The 16,627-nt window shown below is 33.2% G+C and overlaps 1 protein-coding gene across 1 annotated transcript; it reads left to right on the top strand.

The window, feature by feature from the left end:
• The first annotated feature begins 2,018 nt into the window (after positions 1-2,018).
• LOC109336880 (random slug protein 5-like) lies at positions 2,019-6,365 on the top strand. The gene is made up of 5 exons (XM_019573703.1): positions 2,019-2,271; positions 2,882-3,058; positions 4,677-4,778; positions 5,008-5,250; positions 5,759-6,365. The coding sequence occupies exons 1-5, from the start codon at positions 2,197-2,199 to the stop codon at positions 6,146-6,148; spliced, it is 987 nt and encodes a 328-aa protein (XP_019429248.1). The 5' UTR covers positions 2,019-2,196; the 3' UTR covers positions 6,149-6,365.
• The last annotated feature ends 10,262 nt before the right edge of the window (positions 6,366-16,627 follow it).

Genomic DNA, 16,627 nt, shown 5'->3' with positions numbered 1-16,627 from the left:
AAAATGTCATATTATATTATGTTGATTTTACTTTTTATTTTCTAGAGCTTCCCTTTTTGGTAGTCCTTCCCTCTCAGGTACCCATGCTAGTGTCCTTCCTCACCTCCTCTCTAATTAGAATAACCACAATGATTGTTCTTAGCGTGGTTCTTAACGAAATACAAATATTCTTATTCTGTTCTTCACTGTGTCATTCTTATTTTTAACTTTTCTTCTTAAATAAGAATAATTCTTGATTGTTCTTAACCAATGGAAAATGATGATAAGGAGATAGATGTTATAGGAAAAAGGTAGATGCTGATTGTTGTGGGATCCAAATAAGAATAAAAATGATGTTTGTCATTGTGAGAAAAAATATATATTGTTTTTATTTTATGAGGAATTGTAATAAATTATAAAATAATATGTAAAACCCAACTAAGAATGAAAATGTTGTTTGGTATTGTGGATGTTCTTATTCACTATCCTTATTCTTCTCCTTAGTAGCTTCTTCTTTCTTTCTTTTTTCTGTTCTTACTTTCTCCCTATTTTTTTTATTTTCATCATTTGCATACACTTTTCAATTGTATATACCTTGTTGTTTTAGTGAAGAGCCAGTGATACAATTGGTTTGATTTTTTCAATGCTAATATAATATTTTGATGGGGACATTGATGTTTTGGTTTATGGGTAACGTTTTATTATTTGACCACAACATTTGCCTGTCCTTGTCCACCTATTGATCTTGAGCGATGTTGGGTAGGAAACTTGTTGAGTTAGAATCACGAAAGGGCAAAACAAAATGCTGAGGGAAATATGTTATTATCTCTAATAATATCATGCATGACTTGTGAAAAAAAAATTTGTTCTACCAAAAATATTTATTCACCTTTTTTGATAAAGAACTAATTTATTTTGAGGTATGTGACCCTTCTAATAAGTGTCACATCCAAAAATTTAATTGTTAAACTTTTTGTTATTCTAAGCTAACAGAACCTTACACTATTATATCAACATTTTTTTAGATGACAAGTGTGAAACAAGGTTTGTTAAAAGAGTATTGTTTTGTATATCCAGTTATAGATTGTTGGTTGGAAATTATCCCCATAATATTTACCTTTATGTTAGTAATACATTATTTTATTTATAGTGTCATTATTTTAATTACGGGTAAACATGAGATGGGTTAAGGTTTGTCTCTTACTCAACCCTAAATATTAGCTGAATCATTTTTGGTACCCGGTCCGACCCTAAACCCGAAACTAACTCGATCTTAAATATCATCCGGATCAACCTTTAAACTCGAACTCAACCCTAGACGCGATCAAATATAATGTATGTTATTTTAGATAAAATATTCTCAATATTATTTATTATTTTGAATATGTAATTTGATATATAAAATGACATATGTATATATTATTAATCATGTATATATGATAAAAAATTAGAAAATCAATGATATTTTCGACCAAAAAAATGTCATTATTCTGTACATAGTTAAATATAGACATATACAAACATGATGAGTGAGTGACCATGTGAAGGATCAGGTCAGGTCATGCTTGGTTCTCATCCGACCCTAAATATTGATTGAGTCTAATGTTTGAACCGAAACCCAATCCTAAACCCGATCCTATTCCAACCCAATCATAATCGGCCATATTGGGTGAGTGGATAGGGTCGATCTTACTCACCCCTAATTTTAATGACATGGCCATGGTTCTTTGGTGTATTGCCATTTTAGGATAAGGAAATAATTTATACTATATAATGGTATTATTATTGTGTTTTAGAATATTTCATAGAATATTAGATTATAGTTAATTTAAGAATATATTTCATATTCATTTTCTCTAAATTGTTTTTATTATTTAAATTTAATAAAGTCTTAAATTGGTCATATAAACAAATATAAAGACATATTTGGTCCATGAAAATTCAATTTGGTTATTAATTAAAAATCTTAAGTGTCGATCTGTCTTTTGCATCTCATATATGATAAATTAAAATGTTTTCTGTCTTTTACTTATTCTCTAATCCTAAATTACAATTTCTTATTACCTGACCCTAGACCTATATTTTGTACAAATATCATAATGGACCATCGATGATTTGGTTCTTAGTAAACGGTACCATTTTAGGATGAGGAAAGAACTCATTAAAAGTTAAGGCTTTTTTTCACTTTCATATTTCAGGTTCCTTTAGCTTTTCATTATGGATTTGAAAAGAAAGATGTCATTTAAAAAATTGAAAGAAAAAACTTTGTCACCTGAACAGCAGCAGGCTAAGGTACATGATATTACTTCGTCTCTATTTTATGAACATGGAGTGATTAACTTTATGGTTATTTTGATGCTATATATGGTTGCAGTGGTATTGAATGATATTCTTCAATTCAAAAGGTTGCATGTATTCTTGGTAATTTTTTAAGCAATAATCAATTATGTTCTCTTAACATCATCACCTAACCTACCAATACACAGACATGATCAAATAAGGATAATTGATTCTCTTCCTAGATTCTATTTCAATTGAGTAAGCAAGGAAATAATAACTTCATTAGAATATGAGCCCGACTTCAATTAAGCGTATGTGTAGAATTTGATTTTTGGAGGGTAATAGAGAGAAGGATTGAAGGAAAAGATTTCGGAGACATAAAATAGACTTGTAAGATGGTTATTAAGTCTTCTATTTTTTCTTTATTTCCGCCAAAACTCAATTTGTAAAGCAGCCTGAAAAAACTAGCTCATGTAAAAATTTGATTTCCCTTGTTTAAAGGATTTGAGACTTTAACACTCAATAAATAAACTCTATAGCTCAGAAGTTGTTTATGAGTAGTGAAAGCATTATATGAAGAATTTTGCTTTATCAAAAAAAATTGATTTACTTTGTTTTCCAGATAGGAGAAGTCAAGAAGATCATTGGTCCAATTGTTGATAAGTTCCCATCTCTGTATTCGGATGCATCAGTGCTAAGATACCTCAAAGCAGGAAAATATAGTACTAAGAAGGCTGCGAAGATGTTGAAAAGAACCATAAAATGGAGGTTCGAGTTCAAGCCAGAGAAGATTCGATGGGTATGCACCTCTTCCTAACATTGCATGATGCAAATAGTTAAATAAATTTTATGGTAGAAAAGACAATAAAGAATCCTAATTCTTCAATTTTAAGTTTTTTTTGCCATTTAAAAGAGTTTAAAATGAGAAAAAAGTCCATAGTCATAGAATTCGCTCATATCCTCTGTATCCCACGAACCAATTTGCAAGAGCCGATTCGTAGTTCTTCTATGTTTCCGAAATATGGTATGTGATGAACTAGTATGACAAGGTATGATCAGAAGATGAAGAAAGCATAGAAGAGTGAAAAAGGAGGTGACTAACAAAGAAGATAGCAAAAGGAGGTGGCTAATAGGGAAAAAGAAAACTCTAATCTAAAATGACTATTTTTGATAGATTTGGACTTTATTTAAGTTGTTAAAGTTGGTCTTTTTAGTTAGAAATATGTGGAGTTTTATTATTTTTTGCTACATTGGAGTATTATCATTCAAAAATACTTATCATTCTTAATGTATTTAGTTTAACCTATTTAATTATTCATAAAAAAATATAATTAAGTTTAAAAATTAAAGTCTTTCCACTAAAATCTAAAAAACATATCAACTAAATATACTCTAGCGTAGCATATATTTGATAGAGTAGTATATCGCATACCACATATCCATACCCATATTAAAGAGTATATTATGTTACTTTCCAAAAAAAAATTGATGGGTTCAATACCTAATGGTGAAAGAGCACAACCACTGGCCACTGAATAACAAACATTTTGGTTCGTTATTACAGTTTATCTTACTTCGATTGTATTTGAGGATGAGTTGGTATATAAATAAAATCACCTTAGTGCATTAAAGTAAAGGAAAAAGCTTAGAACCTCTCAACCATTCTTCACTTCAAATCACCTTCTTTTCTCATCCGTGTGCGAAGTAAGTTAAGGAGACCATTAGTCTACAAAATAATATTGTCATACGCTTAGTTTTTTCCCCGATGATCTCCATTATATCGTGAAGGGGATTCACTAATACATATGTTGCATCCAATCTACGACAGATGTTGGTGGTGGCGAAATGAATCTAAAACCTAATATTCCTACACGCCTTGGTGATTGAACATTACCTTGTTGTTTTCTTCTACTGTGTTGCAGATCAAGCCCCTAGATATAACAAGTTCGCTCTGAAAGTGGTTAAATATCCTAGTTTTCTAACATATTCACTAGGTAAAAACTAATGGACATAGACTTAGATAAATATAACTCATACCAGTTTAAAAACAAGTAAAACAAAGACAAAAAAATATTAAGCAGATGTAATGTTACATGTCAATACAAAACAAGTGAATTTGTTGACTTTATGATTGTAAATCTCTTACTTTTCTCCAAGTTTTTATTCTGCATATCCAAAAAATGCAAACCAGTAGTAATACTATGCGAATACAAAACAAACAAATTCAGTGAATTTATCATTGCAAATTTCTCTATCTCTCTCCAAACATTTATTCTGTTTATCCAATTACATGATAGAATTCCAGTTCATGGTTGTGACATTTTCATTAGTGATAAATTACTCATTGTTAACTTGACAAATGCAATGCAAATTGCAGCTGAAAGACAATTATCTCTTTTACTTTGATACACAATTAGGATGATATATCTCAAGAAGCTGCAACAGGAACCCTTTATAGAGCTGATTACTTGGACAAGCAAGGGAGGATTGTTCTTGTCATGAGACCTGGTGGTATCCAGGTAGTTTAAATAGTTTCAAATTGAACTTTATTTTAAGTTGTAATCGAGTTGACATCCCTTGTACCTATTTTTAATACATTTGCTTATCAAAAAAAATATAAATAGTTTCATGAGAATTCACACAAAATTTTGTTTTCATTCTTATGAGCATTTTCAAGTTTTAGATATCATTGATAATTTAATCTAATGAAGTTTTTTATTTGACTAAGATCTTATGTATCTAATTTAGGGCACAAACTCAGCATCAGTGCAGATAAAGTACTTGGTTTACTGTTTGGAGAATGCAATACTGAACCTAAGTTCCAATCAGGAACAAATGGTTTGGCTTATTGATTTTGAAGGGTGGAGCACATCTTCCATATCATTGAAGTTCACTAAGGAGATTGCTCAAGTGCTACAAGGTCATTACCCTGAGAGGTTGGGTCTTGCAATCTTTTACAATCCACCAAAAATATTTGAGTCATTTTTGAAGGTATGTTATCACAATATCACCTATTTCACCCCTTTTTATAGATTTTATGAGATGAGACTTAAGTCAAGTTTATTACACTTTTGATAAGTATTGTTTTTTCTTTAGTCTCCTCAATATAAATCTCTGCTGCTGCCCCTACCTAGTAGGATTAAGGCTCCATTGTTGTTTTCCTCAACATATATATATAGATCTTCTGGCTCCACTTTTGCATACATGTAATAAAATTGTCTTACTGATAGTATATGCTAATAATTATCAAATGGAAAGGGAACTAGTTTTTGTACTTAGATGAGCTATTTTGTGAAGTTTGTATTGTTGATACTACTGCAAAAATAAAATAAAATTACATGGTGATTGCATGAAAAAGTGGGTTGTGGGAACATATATAGACACACATTTGAGTCATGAGAGGTAATTTAAGTGAGTTATGACATTTGTTTCTGAAATTCTGTATTACTAGTTATATTTGTCTTATGTGTTTCATAAGTATGCATTCTTTTTGGAGTAGATGGCCAAACCATTTCTTGAACCTAGTACTCTCAAAAAGGTGACATTTGCTTACCCTAACAACTCAAGGAGCTGCATTTTGATAGAAGAACTCTTTGACAAGGACAAACTTGAAACCTATTTTGGTGGAAAAAATACAGCTGGGTTCAACTATGAAGCTTATGCACAAAAAATGAGAGAAGATGATCAAAAAATGTCTAATTTTATTGATTCTGGTTGTTCATCACCAAGTAACTACTTTAACAATGATGTTAATGAATCACAACATTCAGATGACAATGATTCTGAAGATGAAATATCTGGTGATGAAGCAGTTTGTTCAAACTTGAAGGAAGATGATGAGATTATACAAGGAGAAATGACTTGCTCCCATCATGACTCCAAAAAATGAGGTTCTTGAACCTAAAAAGGGTAGAGAGCTGAATGAGAATAAACTAAGCATATGCAGGGTTAATCATATTACTGATTAAAATTTTACTGAAATTATGTATGAGCTTCAACCAATATGTGTTGACATGTTGTTGGTTTGAAATTGCACCTTAATCTTAAGATTTGTAATGCACTTTATCACTTAAGAATGTGTTAGATTCAATTATGTATAGCATTGGCAACCCTACTTAAATTAGGGTAGACATGCCCATTTGTGAAAAGGGAATGTAATATCATACTCTCTTCATCCTAAATATGAAAAAATACATAAAGTTAAATAAATAATCATAGTTTATTATCTCGTTTTTTAAATTATACATAACAATGTATTAATTCAAACAAATTACATTATATATCTTTCAAATCCAATAAAAAATTAAAATATAATACTTAATAATTAAGAGAAGAGCATAATGCTCCCAGGTGGCCCATCCTTCCCGTTAGAAAAGTTAGTAGACTAATCGTGTATTTTAGACTAATAGATATATTTTTCATACACTAATTCCCAACAAGTACGGGTCGGCAAGTCCCATGGGCATTGACTAAATTTCCAACTATAATTATTTATATATATTTAATAATAGACATTATAAGACAATTGGAATAAAAAACTACTTAAAAATAATAGGGATATATAGAGGGCAGAATAAGTCTTGTTTTGTTTTCTTTAATTTATAGTATAACCGAAATCTCTAAAACATTAAGTCTGGTGTAAAACTAGGTTTATTTATAAAAATAGCTTTGCTAAATGTTGCCCTAATTAAGGGCTATGATTAAAGAATTCTAATTCTAAAATGGTCAATATTGTATTAAGAAGTAGGGTATTTAATGAAGGGATAATATTTTTGTTTATCAATGAAAATCTGAAAAGTGTCATGTTTGTATCCTTGCTGGTGAAGGATGATTATTGATAAGCTCTGCTTGGGCATGCTCCAAACTCCTGGAATCTAGATCCTCTTCCAACTTTCTAGGAGTATAGAAATCATTTTTGGCTAGTTGACTAAGCATGACAACTTTCATCCCTTGGAGTTTTCTGGGAGGTTCAAAAAATGCACCAGCGATAAAAGTTCCTCCAACTTCTTCTTTGAGGAAGTCTTTCGCACAGGTTCTTCAAAACTCGTGTCATATTGCCATCTCTCAATTGCCTCGGCCTTGTATCAAAGGAGATGCAATAGCTATAAAAATCCATGAGGATGATTACCAAGCGGGGTTGCAAAGGTTTAGAAATCACCTCCATGGAAGGCTAATCTTAGCAAAGGGAGATAACCCTATGAAATATGCAGATCTGAAAGCTAAACTACTAATTTGTGGTCGGTGATAGAAACCTGGAACATGGTGTCTCTGGGAAAAGGATACTATGACTTCTCATTCTCCGCAATGGAAGATATGAGAAGCATATGCTCAGTTGGGGCATGGTCCCTGAAACCTAGATTCCTTAGAATGTCTCTATGGACCCCAGATTTCAACCCAAGTCATCAAAGGCAATCATATTCTCAATGTTGGGTGAAAATACTTGGGTTGCCTCAGGAATATTGGAGCCCGAGAATCTTGTTCTCCAATTTCGTTATATGAGGCAACATCCAACTGCACCTTTGGGCATTATGCTAGAGTTTTGGTGGAGATAAATATTAAGGAGGCTCTACATGACCAAATCCTGGTGGAAAGAGATGGTTTTGCTTTCTTTGTTGGGATTGAATACGAAAATGTTCTAGCCTTTTGCACAGGTTGCCATTCTATTGGTCAACTGATGAATAACTGTCGAAGATTGAGCAAAAAGAAGTTGGAAGAGGAGGCTCCTAAAAAGAAGACATATGAATTGGTTCCTAAGACAAAGATAAGGGTCAGTAAAGGGGATGATGCAACTAAAATCCAGAAAATTGATTATTTAGTTATCAACTTGGAGTTTGATAACAGGGATAATACAAACCTGGAAGGGGTAGAAAGGGTGGATAATACTCCTGACACATCCCAACTCAAGGAAGCAGGTAAAGAGATTCCTAATGATACCCTAATTGAAAATTCCCTGGATTCTTTTGATCCCTCAATGCCACAAAACATTGAAGACATTTTCACAGTGCTTGAGCCAATTGACATGGAAAATCAAACTGCAACTAAGAATATACATATACTTGGTAGACTTTGGGCTGATGATACATTGGAGGAGGAAGGGGAGGAGGAAGGGGATGAGGAAACTTTTACCCCTGTTTTGTCAAAATCTCAGAAAAAGAAACATAGAAAGAGAGGAATCACCGAGAGAACTCACTATACCTGTAGAGGTGGGCACTCTAACAATGTCCAATGATTGTCCTCTATTGGAATTGCAGAGGTCTTAGTAACCTCAACACAAGGTTGGTCTTAAAAAACCTTTGTTTAACTCATAAACGCGACTTTTTGTTTATTGTTGAACTTATGATTCCTCATGAGGCTATTAATGGCTCTTTCTAGGCTGAGCTTAAGATGTACCTATTTGTGATTAATGGTAGAGGGAATAACTTGCCTAATCTTTGGAGATTATGTAATTATGATCTTTCTCCAACTGTGTTGCATAATTCTGCCCAACACATAGCAATATCAGTTTCAATAGAGGATAAAAGTTGTAACATTTATGCTGTGTATGCTCATACAAGCTATATTCAAAGAAGATGTCTATGGTTTGATCTTCATTCTCTAATAATTGCAAATCATGGCCCTTGGAGATGCATATGAGATTTTAATGTTGTGCTTGGTGCTAATGAGAGCAGAGATCCTAGAATTCTTCCTTCTTTGCCTTCAAATGAATTCAAGGCCTTCATTGACTACTCTAATTTGATTCATTTAGTCACAAGAGGCAATTTGTTCACTTGGTCTAATAGGAGATCAGGTGATGCTCTTACTGAAAAGAGACTGGATGGGAGTTTGTGTAATGATGATTGGCTGAACATTTGGAGCCAAACCTCTTGTTGCACTTTGCCTAGAATCTCCTCTGATCATCATCCTATTATGTTGTGCTCTATTTCTTCTCATATGAGGATAGCCTCTCCTTTTAGATTTCATAAGATGTGGATTCAGCATGAGGATTGGAGAAGGGTGGTGGAGTCTAGTTGGAGTAGAGCTTGTGTTGGTTGTCCTATGTATGTTCTTTCTCAAAAGCTGAAGAACCTAAAGCATGAGTTGATGCAATGGAATATCAATGTCTTTGGCAATATTCATCTGAATGTCAAAAATGCTATTGCTGCAGTTGAACTCATTCAGAGTTGTAACAACTACATGGTCAACCAGGAATTAAGGGTTCAGGAAAATTTGGCTCAGAAAAATCTGTTGCATGCTCTTGCAGTTGAGGAAGCCTTTTGGAAATAAAAAGTTAGGCTAAACTATCAAATAAATGAGGATAGAAACACTAGCTTTTTCCATAGGGTCGCCAAAATAAGGCAAGCAACCAAGTCCCTGAATATGTTGAAGGATGGTGACAGAGTTCTAATGGGTCAGGAGGAAATAAGAGACCATGTGCTGAATTACTTTTAGAATCTCTTTGCCTTAGAAAACACAACTATGCAGAATTCTCTTATCCATTATGTTATTCCCAACTTGGTCTCTCAAGAGGAGAATGACATGTTAAGTATGATGCCATCATAGGATGAGATCAATATTGCAGTGTTTGCAATGAATGGTGATGGGGCTCCTAGGCCATATGGTTTTGGAGGGTACTTTTTCCAAACTTTCTAGGATATAATTGGGCAGGAGGTGTCTAATTATGTGGCTCAATTCTTCTCTCAGGGTTGGCTTTTACTAAAAATGAATACTAACTCTATTGTCTTGGTTCTCAAGTTCTCTAATGGAGACAAAATTCATGATTTCAGACCTATTGTTCTGGCCAATTTTTAATTCAAGATAATTACTAAGGTGCTTGCAGATAGGCTTGCCTCAATTGCTTCTAGAATTGTCTCTCCTCAACAAAAAGGTTTTATAAAAGATAGAAGCATCCAATACTGCATTTGTTTGGCCTTTGAGGCAACAAACCTGCTAGATCACAAAACTTTTGGAGGTAACCTGATTTTAAAACTTGACATATCAAAAGCTTTTGACACTATGGATTGGGAGTTTCTCCTGGATACCTTAAAGGCCTTTAGTTTTAACCATAAATTTATTACTTGGATTAAGGCTATTCTTCACTCTGCTAGGCTCTCAATTAGTGTTAATGGACACAATGTTGGTTATTTTGGTTGTAAGAGAGGAGTTAGGCAGGGGGTCCCCTATCCCCTGTGCTTTTCTGCCTAGCTGAGGAGGTCCTAGGCAGAGGTATTTCCAAGCTAGTTGTGGAAGGCAAGTTGAGCACAATCAGTGGTCCTTCTTCTCTTCATACTCCTAGCCATGTGCTCTATGCAGATGATGTGCTTATTTTTTGCAAAGGGGTCAAGAGAGAGCTTATGGAACTGAAGAACCTTATTCTCTCTTAGGCCCAAGCTTTTGGCCAAAACATTAATGCCACCAAGTGTAAGTTCTGAATTGGGAAAGCTACTCCTATAAAAATTTCAAATCTTTCTTTCTATCTTGGCTTTAATGTTGGATTTCTTCCTTTCACATACTTGGGTGTTCCTATGTTTAAAGGAAAGCCCAAAAAGGCTCATCTTCAACTAATTGCTGACAGAATATCTTAGAAATTGGCAACTTGGAAAGGGTCTTGCCTTTCAATAATGGGTAGAGTGCAGTTAGTAAAATCAGTCATCCAAAACATGTTGGTTTATTCTTTCCACATTTGTGCTTGGCCTGCTCAGCTGATCAAATCTCTTGACAAAAAGATTAGAAACTTCATTTGGGCAGGGGACACTGAGGTTAGAAAGCTTGTCACTGTGAATTGGCAAAAGGTTTGTTCTCCTACTCAAGAGGGTGGCCTAGGAGTCAAGTCTATATCTTGTATGAACAAGGCATCTCTCCTCAAGCTCTCCTGGATCATCCTGTCTTCAAATAAAGACTAGGCTATATTTTTTAGGGTAAGGTTTGGCAGTGATTACATAGTTTCAGCTAGATACTATAAGTCTTCAATCTGTCCTGGCATTAGAGAAAATTGGTCATTTGTTCATCTCAATTCCATATGGCTAGTTGGGGACGGAAAAAAACATAAAATTTTGGACAGATAATTGGATAGGCTATACTCTAGTGGATCACTTGAATATCCCTTTGGATCTTCACTCTGATCTTCAGGCCTATGTGGCTGACTTCATTCATCAGGGTAAACGGACAAGTCTTAGGCAATTAGTGGACCTTTTCCCAGACATTTCTTCTAAAATTTCTAGGACTTTAATTCCTGTCTGTGAAGATAGGATAGTTTGGCAAGGCACCATTGATGGCATTCTATCTCTTAAATCTACCTAAACCTACATTAGGCCCCCTGCTACCCCTTTGTCTTAGTTCAAATCTATTTGGTCAGCTGTAATCCCTCCTTCTAAGTCCCTCATAGCTTGGAGATGGAAGCACACCAACATCCCTACTGGTGACAATCTTCAGAGAAGGGGCTGTAATGTGGTTTCTATGTGCAGCCTTTGTAAGGGTGAAAACTCTAACCACCTTTTCCTCAATTGTGCCTTTTCTCATCATTTATGAAGCTGGCTTAATTCAACTTTCTCAATCCAAAATTGATACTTCCTCTTGCTCTGCTTTTTGGAGGATGTGCAACAGGGCCTGGAGTCCTCAGCTAAAAGAGGCCTTATCCATTTGCATAATTCATACAACTAGTGCAATCTGGTTTTGCAAAAATAAAGCAAGGTTTGAGGATAGGTTGATCCCAGTTGCAAAAGCCTTGGACAAGCTGAAGTTAGGCATCTCTTTTGTTGCTAAGGACTTAAAGTCTTATGCAAATAATAGTCCCCATGAGTTTGGCATTCTAACGAGTCTTTGCATCCCTATGAGATTCAAAAGGAGTTCTAATATCCAAGAGGTCATTTGGAAACCTCCTCATATGGGTTGGTTAAAGGTTAATATTGATGGAGCAACCCATGGTAGCCCTAGCTTGGTGAGGGGGGGGGGGATTTTCAGACATCACCTAGGCAGATTTGTGGGTTGTTATGATATTCAGAATGCTCTTCATGCAGAGCTTCTCTCTGCTATCTTGGCAATCGAATTTGCTTATGCAAAGGGTTGGAATTGGATATGGAGTGATAGTGATTTAGCATTAGTGGTGAGAATTTTCAAAGGGTCAATAAAGCCTCACTGGATCCTCTCAAGTAGATGGCTTCTCTGCAAAAAACTTTTATCCTCTATGTCTTGGACAATTTCTCACATCTTTAGGGAAGGTAACTCTTGTGCGGTTTGCTAGCTAATCATGGGATTCAATTTAGGACTTTTACTTGGTGGGATTCAATCCCTAGACTAATCTTTCTTGATTGTAATAGAAATTGGTTGGGGCTACCCAACTTTAGATTCTCCAACTTATAATGGTTCTATTTGTCTTTGTTTAATAAATTTTTTGGGGTGCTTTAGCATCCTAGATTCAAAAAAAATCAGATAGTATAGATGTTCTATTTGGTGTCATTCTAATAGGTCAGTCAAACACCATTGTAGATAGAATAAATGTTCTATTTTATCTTATTTTAACATGCTCAGGCAAATACTACAGTGATTTGATGTTCTTGCCATTAAATGAGCTTTTACTATTCAACCAATTACCTTATAATTAGCAGAAGACCTCTTACAGAATCCATGCACCTTTAGATTGAACATGAGAAGTAGTTTGAGTTGGCTCTTTTGGCATGAAATTATTGCTTTAAATTGTGATCGTAGTTATATTATTTTGTGTTTATAATAATTGTGCAATAATGTTGAGAAATGTGATGGATACAATAACAAAATCTAAAGAGATGTAACAATAGTATAAGAGTTTTATATATTGTCATTGGTTCTTCACACAAAGTAATATAAATAAATGATGAATGATGTATTGATTGTATATAAATTGTGTTGGGAAATTCAGAATCAATTTCCCTCTTCTATGTGATGCAAATGGGTACTTGCGGAAACGACAAGTGAATAAAGAAAATAGAGAAGAGTAGAATAATAACACAACATGGAAAAACCTTCTCAATGTGATAAAGAAACAACCACGAGACATAGTCCAAAAAATATCTTCATTATAGAAAGTAAGATTACAATATTTGACTATATTTACTAAGAGAATAACACTCACTCTCACCCAAAAGATGTAAATACAAACTCTCTCTAGTATCTCATTAGGAATACATGTCTCACACTAAATGGATATAAACTATCTCACTTTCTCTCTATGTTGTTTTCTCATTTGCTTATTGTATCTCTTCCTCAAAAGTCCTGTATATATAGTAAAGAGGAGGCTTCATCATAAAGACATAAATAACGGATGATTAATTGTTGTCATACTTTTCAAGACACCTTGAAAAGTGTTACTCCAACTTTCTACGTTAGACTTCAAAGTTTTCAAGAGTCAAGGAATAACTCCAATATCTTGGAATAGTCATCATTAAATATACTCAATGATTCATCTACCAAGATTTATTAATCTTTTCCAAGGATTCCCAGCAAATTGTTACACCGACAGGCATAGGCATACACTCCAACAAAATGTGATTGTGAAACGATTAAAACACATTGACAAAATTTACACAAAGTTCCTTAGGTACTGGTTTTAGTAGTACCCATAATTAGAATAGAGTATGAGTTATATTTTACACATGAGTAACACCTACGCATATCTCACTCCGTTAAATACCGTAAAGTCTTTTGGAAGAAGTAAGACCTATTCATAGCTCTCAATCATCCAATCATGAAAGAAGTTCTTGCAAGTAAAGTTATGTTTTCCTTTTTTAACCAACCACCAGAATGATAATTGGTGGAACACTGGACAAGAAATAAAGAACGTACGGAATCTCAATTTCAAGAAATAAAGAACGGGATCTCAATTTGTAAACACGTTTTCCTGAGAATCGAAGTGAAGAAGAATACAAATATGAATGGGTGACAGAGGTAAAATAGTAATTTCCTATAAAAATTGTTAATGATTTGATATTATTGATTTAATTTGCTTTTTACCGTGGAAAATTATTAAAAAAAATATGTTTACAGTCTTGATTTGGGGTCTTGAAATTGTAATATTGCAACTGCAATTCTTACTGTGGAGTGCAATAATATACTGTACATGTCTTACAAAAATAATTTTTAAAAAATGATAACTTATATTTTTTAATAAATCTTAAATGATATAATATTCGTTATCTATACTACTTAATAAATGAAAAATATAAAATAATTGCTCATGAAATATTTTATGTTTCCCTATTTAATTTTTTATAACTCCTGATTTCATGTATATCTATATTAATACTAATAAACATAAAATAATTACCTATGAAGTATTTTATGTTTCCCTATTTTATCATTTATAACTCTTAATTTCATGTTTATCTATACTAATACTAATAAATATAAAATAACTACTCATAAAGTATATTATGTTTTCCTATTTTATCTATTAGAACTTCTAATTTCATGTTTATCTACACTAATCTATACGTCTATATCTATATTTATATATTATATATAAAACCAAAACTTGAAATAACTATTTCCTAATTCTTCCTTCATATTTTTTTATTTATAAAGTAAAACCATATAATCCTAGATAACTATAATTAATACATCTCTCTTTCAGTTGAATATTATAATAAATACAAAAATTATAACATAAAGTACATCCAATACAAAAACATTCTAATTCTCTAAATAAAAAATACAAATTTAATATTTAATGTTATAAAATAAGAATCCGGGTCAGCAGACACGAAATATCTATCAACATGCTAATGTATATAAAGATAAATGTGTATATATATATATATATATATGATTATTTCGTAATTTAATTGTTTTAATTTTAAAAAAAAGTGATGATTAAGAAAGTATTGCATGAATTAAAATGAGTAATGAAAACAATGATTAAGATTAATTGATTTCAGATAAATAGAGTTACGTCACTCACGTGACTAAATTGCTTAATTTCAAACGCTTAAATTGACAAACATTGTTTTATTATTCGGATATCCTAAGTTATTATGTGGGTAGAACAAATGTTTCTAGAGTAATCACATGATTTGTTCCCCCCGCTACTTTAAAGACATGATGTGTTTCTACTCCTACGTAAACATTCTTGTGGGTCAATTGACGAACAAATTGATATTCTAATTTATTTAACTAAACTAATTTTGAATTTTTTCTATCAATAAATGAATTATCTATATCATTTGACTTGCATGTCACTGAGAAAAATAAGTAGTGTACTCTAAACATTGATAATTATAACAATGATAATTACAAGAGTAAATTAATATATTCTCTAAATTTTGTTGTAACTGGGCAGAGGCAAAAGAAGGAAGAAAGTGAAAGCAGAGGAACAGAGGAAGAAAGAAGTAGAAGTAATGAAGAGGGTTAAAGAAGAAGAAGTTAGAGTAGGCAATATATTTACTTTAATAGCAATATAAGAGAAGAAATTATTCAACACAATACAATGCATAAGCTTTACTATTTATAGCAAGTCCTAACTAACTAACTCACTAAAAATAGTAAGTCAACTCAACTAACAAAACTGAATTATACAACAAGTCTCAACACTCTTCCTTAATTCAGTTTGCATTGATTATCTCTAAGCCAATCTTCCTCCTCAAAGCTTCAAACCTTTCTTTCTTCAATGGCTTGGTTAAAATGTCAGCCAATTGATTCTCAGATTTGCAGAATTCCAACTCTAATTTCCCTTTGTTCACTTGTTCTCTTATGTAGTGAAATCTGGTTTCAATATGCTTGCTTCTACCATGAGCAACTGGATTCATAGCCAAGTTTATAGCAGATTTATTATCAACCATTAGCTGTAGCTTCACCTCTTCTGTTTCCAGCTTCAATTCTGCCATAAGAGCACTTAACCAAGCAGCTTGACAAGCACTCATGTTGGCTGCAATATACTCTACTTCGCATGATGACAAAGCTACTACCTCTTGCTTCTTGGAACACCAACTTATAGGAGCAGTGCCAAGGAGAAAGAGAGCATGTAGTGCTCTTCCTATCTATTTTGTCCCCGCACCAATCCGCATCAGAAAAACCACATAGGTTCTTGTTGCACTTCTTTACTTCAGCAGGGTACATGATCCCATAGTTTAAGGTCCCTTTTAAGTATCTAAGTAGCTTCTTTACTGCAATTATATGACTTTGCTTGGGAGATTCCAGGAATCTGCTTATCCAGCCAACACCAAATGCAATATCAGGCCTTGAATTGCAGATGTACCTCAATGATCCCACCATTTGTCTATACAGAGTTTTGTCTACCACTTGATCTGTTCCTTCTTCACATAGTATTGTCCCTACATCAATAGGAGTTGATACATGGTTACAATTCATCATCTCAAACCTCTGCAACACATAAGCTGTGTATTTCCTCTGATGCATTAATGTT

The sequence above is a fragment of the Lupinus angustifolius genome, unplaced genomic scaffold, assembly GCF_001865875.1.
Source record: "Lupinus angustifolius cultivar Tanjil unplaced genomic scaffold, LupAngTanjil_v1.0 Scaffold_1_149, whole genome shotgun sequence".
NCBI lineage: Eukaryota > Viridiplantae > Streptophyta > Magnoliopsida > Fabales > Fabaceae > Lupinus > Lupinus angustifolius.
Note: the sequence above shows the minus strand (reverse complement) of the source record. Positions and strands in the feature narration are given on the sequence as shown.